The sequence below is a fragment of the Pseudophryne corroboree genome, chromosome 2 (assembly GCF_028390025.1).
Source record: "Pseudophryne corroboree isolate aPseCor3 chromosome 2, aPseCor3.hap2, whole genome shotgun sequence".
Classification (NCBI taxonomy): domain Eukaryota; kingdom Metazoa; phylum Chordata; class Amphibia; order Anura; family Myobatrachidae; genus Pseudophryne; species Pseudophryne corroboree.
Window position 1 is genome coordinate 476,755,973 of NC_086445.1, and position 25,548 is coordinate 476,781,520.

The 25,548-nt window shown below is 44.3% G+C and overlaps 1 protein-coding gene across 1 annotated transcript in view; it reads left to right on the forward strand.

Annotated features, from left to right (window-relative positions):
• TMEM132E (transmembrane protein 132E) overlaps positions 1-25,548 on the forward strand; it is a 733,604-nt gene that overhangs the window by 569,739 nt on the left and 138,317 nt on the right. Inside the window, exon 3 of the mRNA XM_063953835.1 lies at positions 18,623-18,763. Within this exon, the coding sequence (XP_063809905.1) occupies positions 18,623-18,763 (141 nt within the window). The remainder of the gene's footprint in view (positions 1-18,622; positions 18,764-25,548) is intronic.

Below are 25,548 nucleotides of genomic sequence, written 5' to 3' on the forward strand. Positions count from 1 at the left end.
TGATAGGGAGAGGACGTGTCTGGCGTCCTCTCCATTAGAATAGAGATAGATTAGATAGAGAGAGAGAGATTGTGCAGAGTCGCAGACAGAGTTAGTTTACCACAGTCAGTGACCAGTGCAGTTGCTAGTTAACTTTTATTTAATATAATATATCCGTTCACTTCTCTCTGCTATATCCGTTCTCTGCCTGATAAAAAAAACGATACACAGCACAGTCAGTCACACAGTGTGACTCAGTCTGTGTGCACTCAGCTCAGCCCAGTGTGCTGCACAGTCATCAATGTATAAATTAAAAGCTTATAATTAATTGTGGGGGAGACTGGGGAGCACTGCAGGTTGTTAGCAGGAGCCAGGAGTACAATTATATTAATTAACAGTGCACACTTTTGCTGCAGGAGTGGTGACCAGTGCCTGACCACCAGTATAGTATTGTTGTATACTACTAATATCTCTTTAAATATCAACCAGTCTATATTAGCAGCAGACACAGTACAGTGCGGTAGTTCACGGCTGTGGCTACCTCTGTGTCGGCACACGGCAGGCAGTCCGTCCGACCAGAATTGTATTATTTATTATTATATACCTACCACCTAACCGTGGTTTTTTTTTCATTCTTTATACCGTCATAGTGTCATCCTAATTGTTACGAGTATACTACTATCTCTTTATCAACCAGTGTACAGTGCGGTAGTTCACGGCTGTGGCTACCTCTGTGTCGGCACACGGCAGGCAGTCCGTCCGACCAGAATTGTATTATTTATTATTATATACCTACCACCTAACCGTGGTTTTTTTTTCATTCTTTATACCGTCATAGTGTCATCCTAATTGTTACGAGTATACTACTATCTCTTTATCAACCAGTGTACAGTGCGGTAGTTCACGGCTGTGGCTACCTCTGTGTCGGCACACGGCAGGCAGTCCGTCCGACCAGAATTGTATTATTTATTATTATATACCTACCACCTAACCGTGGTTTTTTTTTCATTCTTTATACCGTCATAGTGTCATCCTAATTGTTACGAGTATACTACTATCTCTTTATCAACCAGTGTACAGTGCGGTAGTTCACGGCTGTGGCTACCTCTGTGTCGGCACACGGCAGGCAGTCCGTCCGACCAGAATTGTATTATTTATTATTATATACCTACCACCTAACCGTGGTTTTTTTTTCATTCTTTATACCGTCATAGTGTCATCCTAATTGTTACGAGTATACTACTATCTCTTTATCAACCAGTGTACAGTGCGGTAGTTCACGGCTGTGGCTACCTCTGTGTCGGCACACGGCAGGCAGTCCGTCCGACCAGAATTGTATTATTTATTATTATATACCTACCACCTAACCGTGGTTTTTTTTTCATTCTTTATACCGTCATAGTGTCATCCTAATTGTTACGAGTATACTACTATCTCTTTATCAACCAGTGTACAGTGCGGTAGTTCACGGCTGTGGCTACCTCTGTGTCGGCACACGGCAGGCAGTCCGTCCGACCAGAATTGTATTATTTATTATTATATACCTACCACCTAACCGTGGTTTTTTTTTTCATTCTTTATACCGTCATAGTGTCATCCTAATTGTTACGAGTATACTACTATCTCTTTATCAACCAGTGTACAGTGCGGTAGTTCACGGCTGTGGCTACCTCTGTGTCGGCACACGGCAGGCAGTCCGTCCGACCAGAATTGTATTATTTATTATTATATACCTACCACCTAACCGTGGTTTTTTTTTCATTCTTTATACCGTCATAGTGTCATCCTAATTGTTACGAGTATACTACTATCTCTTTATCAACCAGTGTACAGTGCGGTAGTTCACGGCTGTGGCTACCTCTGTGTCGGCACACGGCAGGCAGTCCGTCCGACCAGAATTGTATTATTTATTATTATATACCTACCACCTAACCGTGGTTTTTTTTTTCATTCTTTATACCGTCATAGTGTCATCCTAATTGTTACGAGTATACTACTATCTCTTTATCAACCAGTGTACAGTGCGGTAGTTCACGGCTGTGGCTACCTCTGTGTCGGCAGTCGGCAGGCAGTCCGTCCATCCATAATTGTATTATTATTATAATATATACCACCTAACCGTGGTTTTTTTATACCACCTAACCGTGGCAGTCCGTCCATAATTGTATACTAGTATCCAATCCATCCATCTCCATTGTTTACCTGAGGTGCGTTTTAGTTCTGCCTATAAAATATGGAGAACAAAAAAGTTGAGGTTCCAAAATTAGGGAAAGATCAAGATCCACTTCCACCTCGTGCTGAAGCTGCTGCCACTAGTCATGGCCGAGACGATGAAATGCCAGCAACGTCGTCTGCCAAGGCCGATGCCCAATGTCATAGTACAGAGCATGTCAAATCCAAAACACCAAATATCAGAAAAAAAAGGACTCCAAAACCTAAAATAAAATTGTCGGAGGAGAAGCGTAAACTTGCCAATATGCCATTTACCACACGGAGTGGCAAGGAACGGCTGAGGCCCTGGCCTATGTTCATGGCTAGTGGTTCAGCTTCACATGAGGATGGAAGCACTCAGCCTCTCGCTAGAAAACTGAAAAGACTCAAGCTGGCAAAAGCACCGCAAAGAACTGTGCGTTCTTTGAAATCCCAAATCCACAAGGAGAGTCCAATTGTGTCGTTTGCGATGCCTGACCTTCCCAACACTGGACGTGAAGAGCATGCGCCTTCCACTATTTGCATGCCCCCTGCAAGTGCTGGAAGGAGCACCCGCAGTCCAGTTCCTGATAGTCAGATTGAAGATGTCAGTGTTGAAGTACACCAGGATGAGGAGGATATGGGTGTTGCTGGCGCTGGGGAGGAAATTGACCAGGAGGATTCTGATGGTGAGGTGGTTTGTTTAAGTCAGGCACCCGGGGAGACACCTGTTGTCCGTGGGAGGAATATGGCCGTTGACATGCCAGGTGAAAATACCAAAAAAATCAGCTCTTCGGTGTGGAGGTATTTCACCACAAATGCGGACAACAGGTGTCAAGCCGTGTGTTCCCTTTGTCAAGCTGTAATAAGTAGGGGTAAGGACGTTAACCACCTCGGAACATCCTCCCTTATACGTCACCTGCAGCGCATTCATAATAAGTCAGTGACAAGTTCAAAAACTTTGGGTGACAGCGGAAGCAGTCCACTGACCAGTAAATCCCTTCCTCTTGTAACCAAGCTCACGCAAACCACCCCACCAACTCCCTCAGTGTCAATTTCCTCCTTCCCCAGGAATGCCAATAGTCCTGCAGGCCATGTCACTGGCAAGTCTGACGAGTCCTCTCCTGCCTGGGATTCCTCCGATGCATCCTTGCGTGTAACGCCTACTGCTGCTGGCGCTGCTGTTGTTGCCGCTGGGAGTCGATGGTCATCCCAGAGGGGAAGTCGTAAGCCCACTTGTACTACTTCCAGTAAGCAATTGACTGTTCAACAGTCCTTTGCGAGGAAGATGAAATATCACAGCAGTCATCCTACTGCAAAGCGGATAACTGAGGCCTTGGCATCCTGGGTGGTGAGAAACGTGGTTCCGGAATCCATCATTACTGCAGAGCCAACTAGAGACTTGTTGGAGGTACTGTGTCCCCGGTACCAAATACCATCTAGGTTCCATTTCTCTAGGCAGGCGATACCGAAAATGTACACAGACCTCAGAAAAAGAGTCACCAGTGTCCTAAAAAATGCAGCTGTACCCAATGTCCACTTAACCACGGACATGTGGACAAGTGGAGCAGGGCAGGGTCAGGACTATATGACTGTGACAGCCCACTGGGTAGATGTATGGACTCCCGCCGCAAGAACAGCAGCGGCGGCACCAGTAGCAGCATCTCGCAAACGCCAACTCTTTCCTAGGCAGGCTACGCTTTGTATCACCGCTTTCCAGAATACGCACACAGCTGAAAACCTCTTACGGCAACTGAGGAAGATCATCGCGGAATGGCTTACCCCAATTGGACTCTCCTGTGGATTTGTGGCATCGGACAACGCCAGCAATATTGTGTGTGCATTAAATCTGGGCCAATTCCAGCACGTCCCATGTTTTGCACATACCTTGAATTTGGTGGTGCAGAATTTTTTAAAAAACGACAGGGGCGTGCAAGAGATGCTGTCGGTGGCCAGAAGAATTGCGGGACACTTTCGGCGTACAGGCACCACGTACAGAAAACTGGAGCACCACCAAAAACTACTGAACCTGCCCTGCCATCATCTGAAGCAAGAAGTGGTAACGAGGTGGAATTCAACCCTCTATATGCTTCAGAGGTTGGAGGAGCAGCAAAAGGCCATTCAAGCCTATACAATTGAGCACGATATAGTAGGTGGAATGCACCTGTCTCAAGTGCAGTGGAGAATGATTTCAACGTTGTGCAAGGTTCTGATGCCCTTTGAACTTGCCACACGTGAAGTCAGTTCAGACACTGCCAGCCTGAGTCAGGTCATTCCCCTCATCAGGCTTTTGCAGAAGAAGCTGGAGGCATTGAAGGAGGAGCTAACACGGAGCGATTCCGCTAGGCATGTGGGACTTGTGGATGCAGCCCTTAATTCGCTTAACAAGGATTCACGGGTGGTCAATCTGTTGAAATCAGAGCACTACATTTTGGCCACCGTGCTCGATCCTAGATTTAAAGCCTACCTTGGATCTCTCTTTCCGGCAGACACAGGTCTGCTGGGGTTGAAAGACCTGCTGGTGACAAAATTGTCAAGTCAAGCGGAACGCGACCTGTCAACATCTCCTCCTTCACATTCTCCCGCAACTGGGGGTGCGAGGAAAAGGCTCAGAATTCCGAGCCCACCCGCTGGCGGTGATGCAGGTCAGTCTGGAGCGACTGCTGATGCTGACATCTGGTCCGGACTGAAGGACCTGACAACGATTACGGACATGTCGTCTACTGTCACTGCATATGATTCTCTCAACATTGATAGAATGGTGGAGGATTATATGAGTGACCGCATCCAAGTAGGCACGTCACACAGTCCGTACTTATACTGGCAGGAAAAAGAGGCAATTTGGAGGCCCTTGCACAAACTGGCTTTATTCTACCTAAGTTGCCCTCCCACAAGTGTGTACTCCGAAAGAGTGTTTAGTGCCGCCGCTCACCTTGTCAGCAATCGGCGTACGAGGTTACATCCAGAAAATGTGGAGAAGATGATGTTCATTAAAATGAATTATAATCAATTCCTCCGCGGAGACATTGACCAGCAGCAATTGCCTCCACAAAGTACACAGGGAGCTGAGATGGTGGATTCCAGTGGGGACGAATTGATAATCTGTGAGGAGGGGGATGTACACGGTGATATATCGGAGGGTGAAGATGAGGTGGACATCTTGCCTCTGTAGAGCCAGTTTGTGCAAGGAGAGATTAATTGCTTCTTTTTTGGGGGGGGTCCAAACCAACCCGTCATATCAGTCACAGTCGTGTGGCAGACCCTGTCACTGAAATGATGGGTTGGTTAAAGTGTGCATGTCCTGTTTTGTTTATACAACATAAGGGTGGGTGGGAGGGCCCAAGGATAATTCCATCTTGCACCTCTTTTTTCTTTTCTTTTTCTTTGCATCATGTGCTGATTGGGGTGGGTTTTTTGGAAGGGACACCCTGCGTGACACTGCAGTGCCACTCCTAGATGGGCCCGGTGTTTGTGTCGGCCACTAGGGTCGCTAATCTTACTCACACAGCTACCTCATTGCGCCTCTTTTTTTCTTTGCGTCATGTGCTGTTTGGGGAGGGTTTTTTGGAAGGGACATCCTGCGTGACACTGCAGTGCCACTCCTAGATGTGCCCGGTGTTTGTGTCGGCCACTAGGGTCGCTAATCTTACTCACACAGTCAGCTACCTCATTGCGCCTCTTTTTTTCTTTGCGTCATGTGCTGTTTGGGGAGGGTTTTTTGGAAGGGCCATCCTGCGTGACACTGCAGTGCCACTCCTAGATGGGCCCGGTGTTTGTGTCGGCCACTAGGGTCGCTAATCTTACTCACACAGCTACCTCATTGCGCCTCTTTTTTTCTTTGCGTCATGTGCTGTTTGGGGAGGGTTTTTTGGAAGGGACATCCTGCGTGACACTGCAGTGCCACTCCTAGATGGGCCCGGTGTTTGTGTCGGCCACTAGGGTCGCTTATCTTACTCACACAGCGACCTCGGTGCAAATTTTAGGACTAAAAATAATATTGTGAGGTGTGAGGTATTCAGAATAGACTGAAAATGAGTGTAAATTATGGTTTTTGAGGTTAATAATACTTTGGGATCAAAATGACCCCCAAATTCTATGATTTAAGCTGTTTTTTAGTGTTTTTTGAAAAAAACACCCGAATCCAAAACACACCCGAATCCGACAAAAAAAATTCGGTGAGGTTTTGCCAAAACGCGTTCGAACCCAAAACACGGCCGCGGAACCGAACCCAAAACCAAAACACAAAACCCGAAAAATTTCAGGCGCTCATCTCTAATAATTATAAGACAAACTGCCTTGATACCCCTATACCCCTTTCACACCGCAAAAATAACCCAGTATCGACACGGTATATTGCCTGGTCGACACGGGTCGATGTGCGGTGTGAAAGTGGACATGATGAATTCCCGGGTCACCTGAATAAAGCAGTGTTATTCCCGGGTTAAATACTGTTGATCGCAGCAGCAAGTTTGTTAGCAATTGGGCAAAACCATGGGGGTCATTCCGAGTTGTTCGCTCGCAAGCTGCTTTTAGCAACTTTGCACACGCTAAGCCGCTGCCTACTGGGAGTGAATCTTAGCTTCTTAAAATTGCGAACGAAAGATTCACAATATTGTGATAAGACATCTCTGTGCAGTTTCTGAGTAACTCGAGACTTATCAGCTGATATACGAGAAGGAAAGACAACTCGTTTTTGTATTAGTTAAATACCGACAGACAGGTAGCTCAGTGCACTGTTTCCCCCACAACAAATCCAGTCTCGCTAACTCGAGACTTACTCGGCATCTGCGATCAGTTCAGTGTTTGTCGATCCTGGTTTGACGTCACAAACACACCCAGCGTTCGCCCAGACACTCCTCCGTTTCTCCAGCCACTCCCGCGTTTTTCCCAGAAACGGTAGCGTTTTTTCACACACTCCCATAAAACGGCCTGTTTCCGCCCAGAAACACCCACTTCCTGTCAATCACATTACGATCACCAGAACGAGGAAAAAACCGTGAGTAAAATTCCTAACTGCATAGCAAATTTACTTGGCGCAGTCGCAGTGCGGACATTGCGCATGCGCACTAAGCGGAAAATTGCTGCGATGCGAAGAAATTTACCGAGCGAACAACTCGGAATGACCCCCCATGTGCACTGCAGGTGTGGCAGATATAACATGTGCACAGAGCTAGATTTGGGTGGGTTATTTTGTTTCTGTGCAAAGTAAATACTGGCTGCTTTATTTTTACACTGCAGTTTAGATTTCAGTTTGAACCATACATGCCGACATTCTGGCTGCTCTCTGCGGGAGAGAGCAGCCAGGTCGGCTCAGCAGGGGGGCAGGGGAGGGCTGTGACGTGGGGAGGAGGTGGACCGGAGGCGGGGTGGGGGTGGAGCAGCGGCAGGATGGGGCGAAGTTACCGTGCCACATCCTTTAAGCCATGCCCCCAGCTCTGTAATGCCGCGATCCCCGGCATTACACTGCAGGGGGCGTGGCTATGATGACGCGATTCAGCAAGAATCGCGTCATCAACTGCCCGGACCGCCCACTTTACACACTAAGTGGGCGGACTAGCAGAGGGACCCCTGATTCCGGGAGACTTGCCTGCTCTTCCGGGGGGCCGGTAGGGTCACCCGATTTTCGGGAGCCTCCCGGCCATTCCGGGAGAGTAGGCAAGTATGGTTTGAACACACCCCACCCAAATCTAACTCTCTCTGCACATGTTATATTTGTCCCCCCTGCAGTGCACATGGTTTTGCCCAACTGCTAACAAAATTGCTGCTGCGATCAACTCAGAATTAGGCCCCAGGTGCAGTGTGAACGGGTTGCCACCATACTTGCCTACCTGACCCTCTCCATGAGGGAGAAAATGCTCTGTTCCTGGACTTTCCTGGTAATGTATGATTGCCATCACCTGTGGTGAAACACCTTTCTTATCAATAAACTAGCTCACCACAGCGGATGGCAATCATACATTACCAGGAAAGTCCAGGAACAGAGCATTTTCTCCCTCATGGAGAGGGTCAGGTAGGCAAGTATGGTTGCCACCTGTTCACTGCATAGGGAGAGGTGGCACGGAGATGATAATATTTGCAGTTAGTGGAGCCTTGGTGCAGTATAAAATAAAACAAATAATGGTCTATCTACCACAACCCTCCCCAAACCTGCACAGCCACCATGCCATGTCAGTATACAACGCCATCATGTATGCATAACATGGTACAAATCACTAAGTAGGGTGTATGCAACTTTTGCACTGTGGTTGCTCAGCTTTTGCCTGTCAGAAACAAGAACTATAATGTCCTCTATAAAGCCTACATTGTTATAGACATAAGCTACACCTACAGAATGCACCACTAGACAATTTATTGTCTGTGTCATTTTTCCCAGAGTCTGCGGAGGATTTAGCATTAGTGAATGATAACAGAGCCCTCTGCAGGGCAGTGTGTATCCTCCCTGGCTGCACGTGTAAGGGAGGCTGCAGTGATTAGCAGCACAGGTAGATGCTGTCAGCTGCTCCCCCAGCTGTCACTATCTTTAGATCCTAATTGTGTAATCAGGGCGCACAGCGAGGGAGGGGCCGCTCTCTAATCTGTTATTCCAGCTTCTGAATAATCATACTCCCCATTCTGTATATCTGCCTCCCATCCTATCAGTCTCTCTGACTGGGGGTAGGGAGGAAGGGACTTTAAATTGTACCTTTCAATTAGCCCCATCATTTAGAAACAGATAAATGATTAGGCATCCATGCAAGATGAGTATGTATTGTATTCATTTTTCTGTTAAGGAGCCCAGAGCATTTCGTGTTACCATGTCAGGACATCCATTATCTGATCCTGTGGGGCTCTGCTGCTTTTCTATGCTCTGAACTGATTACCTTGTACTATGTCGTTTTATACATACTTGCCTACCTGACCCTCTCCATGAGGGAGAAAATGCTCTGTTCCTGGACTTTCCTGGTAATGTATGATTGCCATCACCTGTGGTGAAACACCTTTCTTATCAATTACCTAGCTCACCACAGGTGATGGCAATCATACATTACCAGGAAAGTCCTGGAACAGAGCATTTTCTCCCTCATGGAGAGGGTCAGGTAGGCAAGTATGCTTTTATAGTCACACAAACAGATTAGTTGCAGCAATCTTCATATACACTTGTGATAGAACAGTCACCCTGAAAATTCTGTGTGATGCTTATCTGTTCTTGTATCTCTTGTGTGGTTAATACAGTGCTTATCTATTGAACAGTATCAATATATTAGTATTAGTCACCGTTGTCTGTATATTGTGTATGTTTACATTTGGCTCCATCGGTTTCATTTTGTTTGACTAGCCATAGATCCCAACAGCGTTCTCCTGTACAGAGCATGTGATGGTGTGGAGTTTTGTGAATCGCATTCAGATGAGATGTTGTCATGCTGTATGGCACAAAGCCAATTCACCCGCTCCTCTTTTCATCTCTCCTTCTCCCTTCCCTTGTGTTGTCGGCATTGATGTCTACAACATGCAGTCACATTAACACCAGGGGGAAAAGCTTATGATGTACACAATCACATCAAACATATCCATCTCTAGTGAGGCATTTTATACTTTCAGCGCTAGTACTTCCCCAAGGCACAAGAAGTTTTTTTTATAGCACTTTTAAACTACAGCTGTTTCTGCCTTAGGGGAGCATTTTTATTAAGGTGACCAACTGCGCGCCTTCTTAGTACAAAGTTTATTAGTGACTACATTACTTCTCAGAGCATCTATCTATCTATCTATCTATCTATCTATCTATCTATCTATCTATCTATCTATCTATCTATCTATCTATCTATCCAGTGTACATGTATAATACACTAGTGGCCAAAATTGTGGAAACCTTTTGGAAAATGTGTGTTTTTATGGTTTAATTGCGTATAACTGCATGAATTACCACAATGAATTATCTTTATTACATAAAAAGTTATAGCTAAATAAAGATTTGTTATGTAAGATAGGGGGTTTCTTAAACTCAAAACTGACCAATAGGACTGACTGCTCTGAGAGCCAATCAGGTGTTGCGATGGACAAAATGGATCCAGTAAGGTGTTAGCATGAGTAAGCTCACATGTGTTGCTACCAGAATTGATAGTAAAACATCTTATTTAGTTGTTTGATTATCGCTAAATTTGTCGCTGTTGTTTATGCATTTATTTTACTTTCATTTTCTGCAGTAAGCTGTGTAATTTATTTAGTATGAGAAGCAAAATAAAAAGAGTCGACTGATCACCTAGAAAGTGAAAATAATTACTTTACATGCAAATGTAACACCACAAAATTAGAAAAAAAGTAGGTGGCAACATAACCAAAGGAATAATTTCAAAACTGTGGAATAAGTATCAACAGACTCCGGCCCAGATTTATCAATCCTTGGAGAGTGATAAATTGCACAGTGATAAAGTACAAGCCAACCAGTTCCTAACTGCCATGTTGCAAACTGTGGGGCAGATGTACTAAAGTGCGCTATGTGCTTTTTGTACATAGCACACGCTAACTCCTGCTGTAACTGCATCCCCAGGATGTATGATGCGGCTCCTTAAGGAAAGCAGGTAGCGCACGTCACAGTTTCGTCTGCGGCGCTGCGCCTATCTGCAGGTGTTGTGTCCCCGATGTATTAAAGTTGGGGCAGTGTCTTACCGTTCGGTAAGCTCCCTCTGTCCTTTCGTGTGGTCGGGGCTGGCGATGCCGTTCTGCAAGGTGGTCGTTATGTGTTTTTTTTTGTTTTGTTTGTTCATCAAACTAACTTTATTGCTCGTCGCCACACACCTCAACAGCGGCGTCTGACATCACCCCCACACGTCTCCCCGCATCTCATGCCCGGCGCCACATGGCGTCCTCACAGCTTAACCGCGCATGCGCCGGATCACTGCACAGGGCTCACTGGGTGCTGGGATGACGGCGCATGTGCACACACATTACGAACGGCGCTGATAGGCAAAACAGCGATTCGCCGAGGGACCTAGATAGCGTATCGCTAAGAGAGCAGGCTGGGGGATCATACATTCCGGTGATATGTGCAGACAAAACGGGAGAAGAGAGATAGCGTCAATAAGGAACGTAAAGTAAATGATTATACATCTGCCCCTGTGTTTGAAAAATGACAGTTAGGAGCTGATTGGTTGGAGTCCATTCAAACTTGAAACTGGTAAAGGTACAGTAGGAAAATATCCACAACACCATGCTGTAATAGAAGAATGAAAAAACTGTGCTTGAGTGACGTAAGAAAATCATCTGAGGTAATTCAAAATGATTTACGTGAATGTAGTGTAAATATCAATGCCATGACTGTTAAATGTCAGAATTCCAAGGAAAAGGACGCTTTTATCTCTTAAACAAATACAGAAAATATTAGAATGGGCTAAAAAGCATATTAATTGGTTAAAAGAACAATAGAACAGTGTCATCTGGAGTGACAAAACCAGAATATCCATATTTGGTATTCATGGAATTAAATATGTCTGCAGAAGATTTGAATAAAATTTGCTACCTGAGTGCACAACACCTACTGTGAAGCATTGAGTTAGTTTTATGCTGTGGGGATGTATGACATCAAAAGGTGTGGGACGAATTTGTTTGATCAATTGCACTTTAAATAGCAGCAAATAAATCAGTGTCCTGCAGTGGGGGGAAAGGTAGTTGGGGGGGAGCACACTGGGGTAATTCTGAGTTGATCACAGCAGGAACTTTGTTAGCAGTTGGGCAAAACCATGGGGGGTAATTCCAAGTTGATCGCAGCAGGAAATTTTTTAGCAGTTGGGCAAAACCATGTGCACTGCAGGGGGGCAGATATAACATGTGCAGAGAGAGATAGATTTGGGTGTGGTGAGTTCAATCTGCAATCTAAATTGCAGTGTAAAAATAAAGCAGCCAGTATTTACCCTGCACAGAAACAAAATAACCCACCCAAATCTAACTCTCTCTGCACATGTTATATCTGCCCCCCCTGCAGTGCACACGGTTTTGCCCAACTGCTAAAACATTTCCTGCTGCGATCAACTTGGAATTACCCCCCATGTGCACTGCAGGTGTGGCAGATATAACATGTGCGGAGAGAGTTAGATTTGGGTGGGTTATTTTGTTTCTGTGCATGGTAAATACTGGCTGCTTTATTTTTACACTGCAATTTAGATTGCAGATTGAACACACCACACCCAAATCTAACTCTCTCTGCACATGTTATATCTGCCTCCCCTCACCCTCATAGTTACAGAAACAGGAGGTGCCACAAGGCTTTGAACTTTTCCCTTAGGCTCCACCTATTTTCTGTTGTGGGTGTGCCTTTGGTGCGCAAAGGGTCCCGACCCACTAGCCACCAATGTTGGGAGGTATGTATTTGCAGCAACAGGATTCCATAGAAGTACTAATGAATATTGTGTGAATGTAAGAAATGTTCTTTCCCACAATTCTGTATGTATTACTGTTTGAAAAATGTGCTGGGGGAGGGGCTGGTGCGGTGATGCCGCTGGTGGGGGAGGGTGTGGGGGTGCCATGGGTGGGGGTCCGGAGCCACCATGGGTGGGGGAGGAGCGGTTGCGGGGGTGCCACGGGTGGGGGAGGAGCGGGTGCGGTGTTGCGGCGGATGGGGGAGGGGTGGGTGCGGGGATGCTGCGGGTGGGGGGGGTGTCCTGAGCCACCACGGGTGCTGGAGGAGGGTGCCGCAGATGGGGCCCGGTGGTACTGCAAGTGGTGGAGGGGCGGGTAATGCTTTTCCTCCAGGAAGCAGCTAAGTTGTTGTCCTCCCTTTGGCAGTGGCTCTCCCGGAGACTTGCACAGCAGCCAAGCAGCCAGTCACTATTGTCAGCGCCGGTGTCCCAACGCGCCGCATTACAGGGAAGAAGATGCACTCAATAAACTACAGCTCCCGGCAGTCCTAAGGGCCGGAATGTAGTTTATTTAGTGGATCTACTTACCTGTAATGCGGCACGTTGGGACACGGGCGCTAACAATAGTGACTGGCTGGCAGAACTGACTGACTCGCTGAATCAATGTAAAAGGTGAGAGTGCTGTGCAGTGTCAGTGACACTGCACACCTACTGCACTGCACGGCACAGCACTGTCACCTTTTACATTGATTCAGCATCCAGACATTACCCTCTGCGATATAACCCACTCTATCAGTTACATTAGCCATCTTGGGGCTTCCAGGCCGGCAGCCCAAGTGCTGTGTTGCAGAATCAGGGCCTCTGGGGATCTGGGCACGGCTGTGGCGGGGAGGCACTCCTGTGACATCACGCGCAGAGCAGGCTCCGGGGCTCAGAGAGTATGTGGCGCAGGGAGGGCTATGAAAGGCTTTTGCTGCGCCACTTTCATACACATCTATGCTGGTGGCCGCAGCAGCTTTTGTTCCACCTGCGCCGCAGCTAGGGAGTGGGGATTGTTGATGCCGGAGGGGGCAGGTGGACTGGCAGCAGGACATAGGACACAGCAGTAAATGCAGTAAAAGTATTTTTTCCCCTATCTACAGCGCAGGGAATGTTAGGAGACAACAGATTTGGGAAAGTTCCAAAAGCCTTTTGATACTTATCAGTGAGTGGGGGAGTTTATGACCCCAAAACCAGTTACTTGCAGACCCTGTGACATGTAAAGAGATAGGACAGGAAGTGTAGGGGGTTTTAGTAGAAGGAACAAAGCAGAGGCTAGAATTCAATGGGAGCTGAGGTCTGAGGATGGAGGGCACAGGCTAGTGTCCAGGAGAAACGCAGTCCGGGGACTGTGGAACAAGCATGGTCCACAGTCCCTGGCATGATGTAGAGAAGAGCAGCGTGTGGGTGTTGCTATGAAGAGAGGGAGAGCCCATATCTGCAGTGTAATAGGAGAGCCAGCAGCTTCAGTGAGAGATGGAGAGTGCAGTGTGAGAGCCACAGTATGCAGAGTACAGTGGAAGGAACCAGGAACAAAGGACCTTCAGGTGTACCCAAGAAGCAGGACGGGAGGTGTGATTCTTCGGGAGAGGACGAGCTGGGTTAGTGGTAGGCAACCATGTTTGGCGGAAGGCCCCCAGTAGCGTGTCTATGAGAGATCCCGTTTAGATAGAGCCCCTAGCGAATGGGGGAGAGCACACTGAAATGAATCTCAGTTTGCGGAAGCCGCACTACTGATTCCCAGAGACTGCGCTGGTATGTACTGTACTGTAATGCTGTCACATCATTGTTAATGCTGTTATTGCCAGTGAAGCAATTGAAAGGAGATGTAACCTGATGTAACCCATATGAATATTGTGCTGGAGAGAAGAAAAAGAAGTTAAATGTTACTGTCGTGATAACCCTGTCTGAACTGTGAATAAACTGCTTGCTTATGTGATGAAACGGCCTGGTGACAATGCTTTTAAAATGACTGATGATGCTGCCGCTGCCCGGCTACCACACATACCCTCCAACATTTTACACATAAATATCGGTACAAATTAGAAAAGGGGCCTTTTCCTGTACTTTCAATGGAAGTTTGGAGAGCCAAAAATCGGTACAGACCATAAAAAAAGGTACTGTACCTATTAAAAAGGTACTTATTTATGGTCTGTACCGATTTTTGGCTCTCCAAACTTCTATTGAAAGTATTGGAACAGGGGCGGGGCCACACCACTTTACCCGTGGCCATGCCCCCTTTTCGAATTTGTGCCAATTTTTATGTGTAAATTGTTGGAGGGTATGTTGCTGCAGATGCAGTGGGGCCTATTTTGGGGTGTGGAGCTGGAGCTGCAGCTCCATCAGCCCCATTGTTAATCCTGCTCTAGGAACAGACAGCATCCAAAGGGCAGAGCCTCCCATTGGATGTAACCTGTGTGGTAGGACGTTTCTCGCCCAATCAGCTGTGGACTGGGTGTGATAGACCTGCCACTAACCCAGTGAGCGCTCCTAGCCACGCCCAGCGTTATACACACATTCACAGAGTCACAGATCTGGGCTATTATATAGGATATATATATATATATATATATATATATATATATATATATATATGAACATATATATATGAACATATATCTGTATGTATGTACTGTATGTATTCTGTATACAAAGACGGCGAGAAAAGCGCGAGAGAGATCTATTGTATTGGATTAAGTGTCCATCTACAGTAGCAGTTGCTCAGTGAGAGCTAAAGGAAGAACCACCCCATCACAGCTCTCACTATCTGCTAGGCCCCATTCCTCACACTCGCATGTATTAAAGAATGGAGCAGAGAAAGCTGATGGGAGGCGTGTGCAAGTCTGCCAGATGTGTTCTCCTACCCAACCCTAGCAGCTCTCACTAGCATCACAAAGCAACATACTGTATCTACCCCAGCCACCCAGTCACCGAACCAGCCTGCCTGCTTTGGATGACACTGTCGTCTCCTGGGCTTGAGGTACATGTATAATGCATATGATCTGAGAGCAGAAGAAAAAGGAGCATTCGGATGTCAACAATCATCTTTCATTGTTTAAAGTTGCATAAGCAATAGCAAATTTAACATACCTAGGGCCTAATTCAAGATTGATTGCAAAACAACATTTTCCTCTAATGGGCAAAACCATGTGCACTGCAGGTGGGGCAGATATAGCATGTGCAGAGAGAGTTAGATTTGGGTGGGGTGTGTTCAAACTAAAATCTAAATTGCAGTATAAAAATAAAGCAGCCAGTATTTACTCTGCACAGAAAACAAAATAACCCACTCAAATCTAACTCTCTCTGCACATGTTATATCTGAAACCCCCTGCAGTGCACATGGTTTTGCCCATCTGCTAACAAATTTGCTGCTATGATCAGGTCTGAATGAATGTATGATCAGGTTTTGCGATCAACCTTGAATTAGACCACTAATGAGCAAAATATTATACGCTTTTCTGCCAGTAATACTTTTATTTTTCTGCATATATACCAGAATTTCCGTAAGTGAGGAATTCATATTGATTGTTCTGGCAAAGCACAATGACTGCAAAAGAACAGCGCTCCCACCGGCCAATCAGATCTGAAATGCGTTGGCTGGTTATACGGTATTTCTGCATACATATAACACAGGTTTGTAGGTAGCTGACAATTCAGTAATAGATATTATTAATGACCGGTAGGACAATCAGATATAACAATAGTAATGAGCCACCAACGCCACAGCAAGTATGTGATCATGTTAGAGTTAGGCAATGCAATAGCGGATTGAGTAGCATCAAATACAGATAACATTTAGAACTATGCAATAGTGGATGGCGCCATAAAACAAGAGACCAACTGTGCACCTTCTCAGTACAAAGCTTATTATAATTTAGTCAAATGCTGGGGTGCTTCCACAATAGGGTTCAGGCGGTAAAGTTCAAGATACTGTAGACATATTTGAATGATATAAGGGCACTCACTAGACTTTGCTTGTGGTAACTTTATTAGCTCAGAAAGAAGAGGACATGACCATAAACTTTTCAGTTCTGATAGGAGCCTTTCTCAATCAAATTAATCAAATTCTTAACCCAGTCATTGAGGTTGGGTCATTATGACACGGTAGATTTTAAATTATGTGTATAATTTTACTTACCTATGCAACATTGCCAAACCTCTCAGTAACTGGAGTTAAGACCCTCCCTACCCGTTCCCGCTACCACTCAGTCAGTCAGTGTGAGTGCAGAGAACTAAATGGGCACAAACTCCAAAGAGGTTATTATGACCCAACCTCAATGTTGGTGTAACAATTTTGTGCCATTGTAGTATGTGATGTTTTATTTATTCTTTTGATATATTTTTAGATTTTCAACCAAAATGGATCCAAAAGTCAACTCATACATGCCAAGCATGTTACAAATTTATATGCCCAGGACACCTGATTTCATATTAAAGTGACTGTTGTGATATGCTGGGTGAAACTGATGAGATGTAGGACTGATTTTGTTTCTGTATTGTTTTAATTTTCAAAGATCTCATACAGTCAACGTAAAAGTTTAGTTTTAGATGAAAAAAAAAATTTTGTTACAATATTAGCAATAACACGTAAGTTCTCAATTGTTTTGATATTTTTTTGAAGACTACGTAGAAATAAAGTTCTTTCTCTGTTCTCTATAACTTTAATTTTAAAATAGCTCATACAATAGTTCATTATTCCAAATATACTAATACTCTTCTAAAGTCATCGTAAAATTTAAAAACCAGGCATAAAATATAAAATATACAGATCATAATGACTGCCCTCAACATCCGTGTAACAACTTTCAACCACAATGATGCAGGGTTAACCAAAGTCTGGCTTTCTAGCTTGCATGTGTAATTCTGAAAAGTATATCAGTATCTCTTGCAGCCCACTGGAGAAAGATTGCAAATTCCCTCTTTGGCAGGGATGCCACATTGCAGTTAATGGTCCAACGCCATCTTTGCTTGCAAATCTTGTTAAATACCATCCACATAGAAAACTATGTTGACCAATGATGTCACCGTTATCCCCTGCTTTCTGTATTGTTACATACCAGTGACAATTATTTCCTTAGACATTTGTAAACAATAATGTCTGCATATTTTAAGGTAAAAAAGTATTTCTAAACAGTGGCGTTGAAAGCAAATACTATTTACCTGGGCCTGTTGGTGGGGCCCGGCAAGGACCCGTGACTTGCTGCAACCTCCCCCTTTGCCCCATTGCAGGCAGTGGCACTTGGCAGGGACTGAGAAGAGACTGCTTCTGTGGCAGACTCGCCCTAGTTCAGCGCACTGTGCTGAGCACTGTGCTGGGAAGAGAGGCTGCAGTTCTCTTTTTTCCTGTGTGATGTGAGTGAAGGGGGAGCACTTCCACCTCGTCCCCTCCCCTGGATCTGCCACTGGTGCCCCCCCCCCCCCCCCCCCAATGCGGTCGCTTCATGTAAAATGTCATATTTAATCATTTTGAAGAACGGGGTCCACCAGAGATGTCGCTACCCCAGTTTCTGAATAGGTCCCTAAGTGTCGAACTACAATTTAGGACAGCACAAATATTCTGCAAATGGTCAGTGGATTGCTTAAGTCTTGTTGGTTGGTTAAGCTGTTTCTTGTCCTTTGAGATCTTATCATAAGGACCTATTTTATCAGTAATGAGTCAAAGGCAACTGATACTCATCAGTCCCTGGAGCTCAGACAGCTAGACACACACACACACACACACACACACACACACACACACACACACACACAAAAAATATGGCTGCACTTCTGCTAAAGTTGTGCAATGTATTAAGAAGAATTAATAATATGAGGACAGTAACAGAAGACAGTGTGCAGTGGGAACAATAAAGTCAATCTGAGATACAAATACAGAATACATATCCTGCACTTCTAATTTATCTATATATTATTGTTACATAGATAGAAAATTGATCATGCAGTAGAGATATTCTAAGATATTGTGAATTTAAAGGTGATACTGTATTTTAACAGAATAAGTAAACTGCCATAAAATCCAAAAACGTTTAGCAGGAACTGTACACCTGTGTCATTAGCATTCATTTTCTTCATTTCATCTTTTACAGGGTGAAGGCTAAGAAAGGAATAAACCTGCAGAGCACCAGGTCCCGCGATCCTCAGTGGTTTGTCAACTCAGAGCTGTTGACAGGTGGGAAACACTCCACAGCAACAGTGGATGTATCAAAGGTCCAGGGACTGCCATACAGGTACAGTACTATGAGGTCTATTTATAACACTATCATTTAAGGTGGTCACAAAAGGTTACAGTACATATCACTGCAGATATTTCCTATTGGTGTAAAAACTGGAGGTGCCAGCAGAATTATGAAATCTAGTTTAGACCACACAGAGATCCTTGCTTGCAGGTTTATTGCTGAACATCAGTGCGACATGGGGACCATGCAATTATATTTTCCTTTGTATAACCTGCCAATTTGTATGACCTGCCTAATCTGTATGAAACATTGGATCTTCAAACTGTGAAAATCAATTGTTCAAAATCAAAATGACCATTGTTTTTAGATCAAGCTGTTAAAAAAAAAAAAAAAAAGCATGACTCCTGAAAGAGGGATCTGGGTCTCAGATCTCCTTTTCTCCCAGGTTGTAAAAAGATGTTTGTGTACTTTACACAACAGGAGTGGATGTGTGGGCTAGAGAAATCGCACTTAATGCTTTGTTTACAGGCTGTGAGGCTATACAGGTGACAAAAATGTCTTAAGAAGGAGAGATTTGAGGAACCTTAGGTCAGGCAAATTTCCCTCCTGACACATCCATAAAACTGGCCATAGGATTGATAAGAGATCATACTACAACAAATAGGTTATGCACCCATTTAAGCAAAGCTGCAACAATCGAATAATTTTGAGAGATTTAATCCCAAAGGTGGGGCCGAGGAGCAGCCTCCTGCAAAGATAAATTGTATGTTGAAATTAAGAAAGTTGTTCATTCCTTGGGGAAGCAGCTATGAGCTAAGAATACGGGTGTAGTCAGCATACCGACGCCGGGATCCCGGCAGCATACCGACGCTGGGATCCCGGCGGGGAGGGGCGAGTGCAGCAAGCCCCTTGTGGTCGCCACGGGTTCTATTCCCACTCTATGGGTGTCGTGGACACCCACGAGTGGAAATAGTCCCCGTTGGTCGGCATGCCGACCATCGGGATAGTGAGGGGGTGGGATGTCGGTGGAGGTCATGTGACTGTCGGTCTCCCGACCGCCGGTCACATGAATACCACCCAAGAATACATCATACTTCTTATCCTTATGAAACCCCCCACAACAAAAGTTTCTAAGACTCTGTCATAACTCCTGGATTTCTGAAAGTTATTCCCTTTTATTTTTGAAATTATTATGCAATTATAACCTGTGTGGCATATTTTATTAAGTGTTTTGATAATTAAGCTTTGGAAATATTTTGTTGGACCAAATACATTTATTCTAGCATTTTCTCTGTGATTCTTATTAAATGTGCGAGCCTGTGAGGCAATGTTATATACCTACGTTTAATTAACTGTGAAATATTAATATTTATGAGGAGAACATGGGGACTCTGTTAAAATCATTTGTGGTGGCAGAGAAAATGTATATATATACATTTTCTCTGCCACCACAAATGATTTTAACAGCTCACGAATGAAGTGGTGTCTAATAGCTATGTGCTTGGAACAGTGGCGTAACTAGAAATTCTCTGGCGACCTCTCTTCCCCCCCCCCCCCCCCTTATAATTGCAACTAGGAAAGAGATGAATTTGCGGTGCGTGCCGCAAAAAGGGGTGTGGTCTTGCTAAAATGGATGTGGCTTCACTGAAAAGGCGTAGCATTGCAGGAAAAGACTACCTTATAACCCGTGTAACCTGCACACTCAGACATTGGCTACCACAGAAAAAAAAAATCCTGATTCATGCCCCTTACTTTATTTGTCATTTTTCCACACACCATAATGCTCATTACACAATATGTCACACAGCATAATGCCCCTGACACATTATGCCACACACTGTAATGCCCCTGACACATTATGGCACACACCTTAATGCCTGTGACACATTATGCCACACACCGCAATGCCCGTTATACATTGTGTCGCACACTGCAAAGCTCCTAAGACATTATACCACAAACAATGCACGTGATACAGTATACCACACACCATCATACCTGTGACACATTATGACACACACTGCAATGTCCGTTATACATTATGCCACACACTGCAATGCCCGTTATACATTATGCCACACATTGCAATGCCCATTACACATTAAGCCCTACAGTAAGGTTCTAATTAATCTTAAATTACCTGAGCGTTGCCAGGGGTTTCATGTCCTTGGTTCCATGCACGGTGCCAGGGGTTTCCATGCTCCGGGTGTCATGCTCGTTGTCAGGGGTTTTATGTGCTGGGTATTATGCTCGTTGCCAGATGTTTCATGTGCTGGATGTCAAGCTTGTTGCCAAGGGGTAGTGCTTATTGCTGGGGGTTTCATGTACTGGGTGTCAAGCTCGTTGCTAGGGTATAATGCCTGTTGCCAGGGATTTCATGAGCTGAATGTCATGCGTCTTTCCAGGGGTTGATGCTTGTTGCTAGGGGTGTGTAATGCTCGTTACCAAGGGGTTTTCATGCTCGCTACCAAGGGGTTTTCATGCTCGCTACCAGGGTGGCAGGGTGTAAGGCTGCCGCGGTCGTGGCCAGAGTTATGCGCTCCTACAGTCCTGGCACTTCCCGGCATTTAGACGTTAGAGGTCAAGTATGACCTCTAGCATGTCTCCTCCATGATGGGGGCTATTTTGGGAGGGACTAGCCGTCCGCATGTCAATCTGCTCTGAATCAGTGGCAGCGCCCCCACAGCCCTTCGCCCCTAAGCCTCCGAAGTGGCTGTGGGGATGGTAGTTGCGCCACTGGCTTGGAGCGTCGTTGGTGCTATAGGACAAGTCAATTGCATCTTTGTTGTCACACTCCACGTTGATAGTCTCATTCTGATTTAAAAGACTTAATTCATTGAAAGTCCCTTTTAGGTATAGTGCTCCCTTGGCTGTTTCTGTAAGTGCCATGTTGTCCACCTTAGTACTGGATAGGACTGCAGTGGGTTGCTTTCTACTTGCCCAGCTGACAGCAGCACCTGCAAACACAAGTAGATACAATGAGCTTTAACTACGGTCATCCTCATCTGATCCCCAGTCAGCATCACAGAAAGGTTTTAATGTAGAATGCCCATACTTGGAAAATTTTAATCTTAAGGAATCTGAACCCTTGAGGTATTTCAGGATTCTTTAAACTGTAGACCAATGTTGTTTCCTAGTATTAATGGCAAATTCACTCAACAGTATGTCTGGATGAGTACCAACACTTGCATACATTAAACTTCCAATAGCGCTTTGATAAGGAACATTTCTCATGTCCTCTATCTCTGCTTCGCTTGTTGCTGACATGGCTTTAGTTAGTTTAGTGCCTTTGTCAATAGGAGTATTCATTGGCTTTGCATCTGACATTTTGTACTTTCTAAGTATTTCTTCAATGTATGCTGATCAATAGTGATAGTTCCGGTCTCCAGGTTTTGTGGGATCCTGAAGCCTTACAGGTGATGTGACAGTGCAGGCCATCTACTTTAAACAACAGACTTCTCCCTCTTGGAAAACATTTAATAGAAATGCTCAGGAAGTTCTATGTAAATTGCTTTTGTCCAATGTCCATTTAAGAAAGCTAAGTCACAGTCTAATTGGTATAGCAACAAATTATGCATGGCAGATATGGTAATGATGGACTGTAATGCACTGTACCTTTCCACAGCTGAGAAGTTTCTCCATAGTCAATCCCAGATTTCTGTGTATATCTGTAATGCACTGTACCTTTCCACAGCTGAGAAGTTTCTCCATAGTCAATCCCAGATTTCTGTGTATATCCCTTTGCAGCAAGATGGGCTTTATAACACGCAATGTATGCATTCAGCTTAGATCCACTTGTATTTGACTGTTTTGTGGTGACTTGGCCTATTAACAACAGTCCATATTTTGTTGTTATTTAATGATGCCATTTCTTTGTCTATTGCTGATTTCCATTCCTCCCAGTCATTGCTTGACTTTGCTTCTTGGACAGTTTGGGTTCACAGAAGATAATGTATCCAAACTCCTCATAATATACAGTATCTATGAGTGTTTTCCTTTGTTGTTTCCTAGATAACTCCTGCTCTGTGGTTGACTATCCATACTGGTAGTCTTTTACTCAGAAGTGCTTCCAGCTGCGGGTACTGTATATCCAATGTAACAAACCTGTTTTGTAATTCTTGCTTCAGCTTTATTTTAGGTGGTTCTTTTTCATGGAATATAACATCTCTTGACTTTAAAAGCTTTTTACTTGTTGTGTCCAAGAGTATGTACCCTTTACTTTCTTGACAGCATCCAAGCGTGAAAAATTCCACTGACTTAGGATCCTGCTTACATCTTTTTTTTATTTAGGTATGTGAGCATATGCTTTGCATCCAAACACTCTGAGATGATTCGTGCTTGGCTTACTGCCAGACCATGCTTCTAGTGGTGTACATTTCATTGTACAACAACATGGGTGCACAATTCTTTGCATATACTGCTGTAGACACTTCTTCTGCCCAAAAACATTTCTCTAGGCTGGCATCTTTTAGCATAGTCTGTGCTCTTTCTACAATTCTGCAGTTGGCACTTTCACTGACACCATTTTGTTCTGGCATGTATGCAATGGATAGTTGATGATCAATGCCATACTCCTTTGTGAACACTGCCACTTGTCTATTTTTGTATTCTCCACCATTATTGGATTTCAAGACTTTTAGTTTCTGACCATTTTGAGTTTTTACTGATCTCTAGTAATCTGCAATCTTGCTTAATACCTCACTCTTTGCTTTGATGAAGTAAATATTTATCATTCTTTTGAAGACATTGATGAATGTTAGGAAATATTAGTATCTACTTATCGATTTTACTTCCATCAGGCCACACAAGTTTGTATGCACCAAAGCTAGCGGTGCCTCAGCTCTGGTTGCTGATCTTGGGTACAGAGAGTGGGCTTGTTTACCCAATATACAACTTTCACATGTCAGTTTCTCTGTGTCATTATTCCTGTCACCATTCCATCAAGGAGATTCTGGATGTTATCATACCCATGGTGGCCTAGCCGCCTGTGCCAGAATTCCATAAATTGACTTGAATCAGAGGCCATCATCACAAAACGCTCCTCTGAGTCTAGGATATGCAGTTGCTGGCAACAGGTTGCTGTTGCTTTTACAGTCCCACTTTTACTGTGCACAACACATTTGTCCTCTGTTAACTTGACCTTCAATTCTTTCTGCTCTAGGATGCTTATGGCAATGAGGTTTGTCCCCATAGCTTATACAAATAGTACACATTATGTTATTGTACTTACTTTATGTGATTCTATGTACTGTGCCAGCAATCTTTCTTGCGACTGTCTGTGACACTTAAGGCTGATTTGTTTTTTTTTTGGCATGCTTCTTACGCTGCACAGCATTTGTATCTTTCAGTTTGTATTCAGTGGCCTTGTGTCCAGCTTAGTGACATACAAATCAACTCTACTTGGCCCTTTTGGGCTTGCTCTTCCTTGTAATGTAGTATTTTCAGCACTGGTTCCAACTGGTATGCATTTCTGGAACTGCAGCTGTTTAGTCCTCACAATCTCTGTTGATACCTTAGCATGTTGGATTCTAAAGCTACTACTAGGAAATCTAATTCAAACATTAGGTTCTGTAGCATCGCCATTGCCATTCTTCTTCATGGACTTGGGCTCCTACAGATGTTAGATGCTATGATATGGACATCATCTTGTCAATGTACTTTGCATTCATTCAATTTATTACTGTACAGTTTGCTCCTCAAGTTTATTCTCCTCATGAAACCTGTATCTTCACTTTCCAGTGAATTATGGAATAAAAATATTGTTTCCCACTTAGGTCTTTGGTTCCCATGGCTCTTTCTACTTCATCAGGATTAGTATTGTCACTTGGATTACTTGTAATCTTCCCTAAATTTTCACGCTTGAGTTGAAACTCCATAACAAACTTCCATGTGGTGTAGTTCTGTGAATCTCTCATCTTTATGAAGTCCATGGACAAAAATTAAGGTTTGTTGGCGCTGTGTACATACTGTATGTGTAGATTAGCACCTGCAGATCAGCAGCCACCTGGTGAAAAGGCAGCCAACCTCTTCTATGTAGCAGATACCAACAATATAAACTGTACCAGGTAGGCGCTCAAAACCACATAAGAAATCTTTATAAAATCACAGTTTTAATACATAAAACAACAATAGTAATACTAAAAGTGATCTTAAGACAATCATTCTCAAATAATGAACTAAATCACACATACATAGTTGATGCATATGTTAGGATATGGTGCACTCTTGTGCCTGTCTCCTTCGGTGTACCAGTCTATGGGTGCAACCTAAATACCACCTGTATTGGAAATAAGGCCCTTACTGCATTACAAGCTCGCACAATCACAGTACGTTTAAGAATTGGAGGTAAAACAGTTGTTGCAGATATTCAAGATGTGTTGTACGTGCCTGATTTAGGAAGTAATCCCATTGCTATCAGCGTCCTAGAGAAAAAAGGCTACAAAGTCCAATTTCAGAAGGGCAAGTGTATGGTGCAGAATAAAAGAGGGACTGGTTTTGCTTCAGCAACCCGGTGCAACCAACTATATGTCCTGGACACTGAGGAGTTTACTGCAATGATGGATACTGAGGAAAAATAGTCAATAGAGCTGTGGCACAAACGCTTGGGTCATCTGGGTTCTCACAACGTCCAGAAACTGCTAGATGGAATGGTAACAGGGATCACCGTGAGCAACGCTGAAAGACCTATGTGTGAGAGTTGCATCAAAGGCAAGCAAACTCGAAACCCATTTCCAAAGTCAGTTAATAGTGCACAGAGACGTGTGTGGTCCAATGGAGGAAGAATTAATCAGTGGCTACAGGTATTTCATAACTCTCATTGATGACGCCACAAGAAT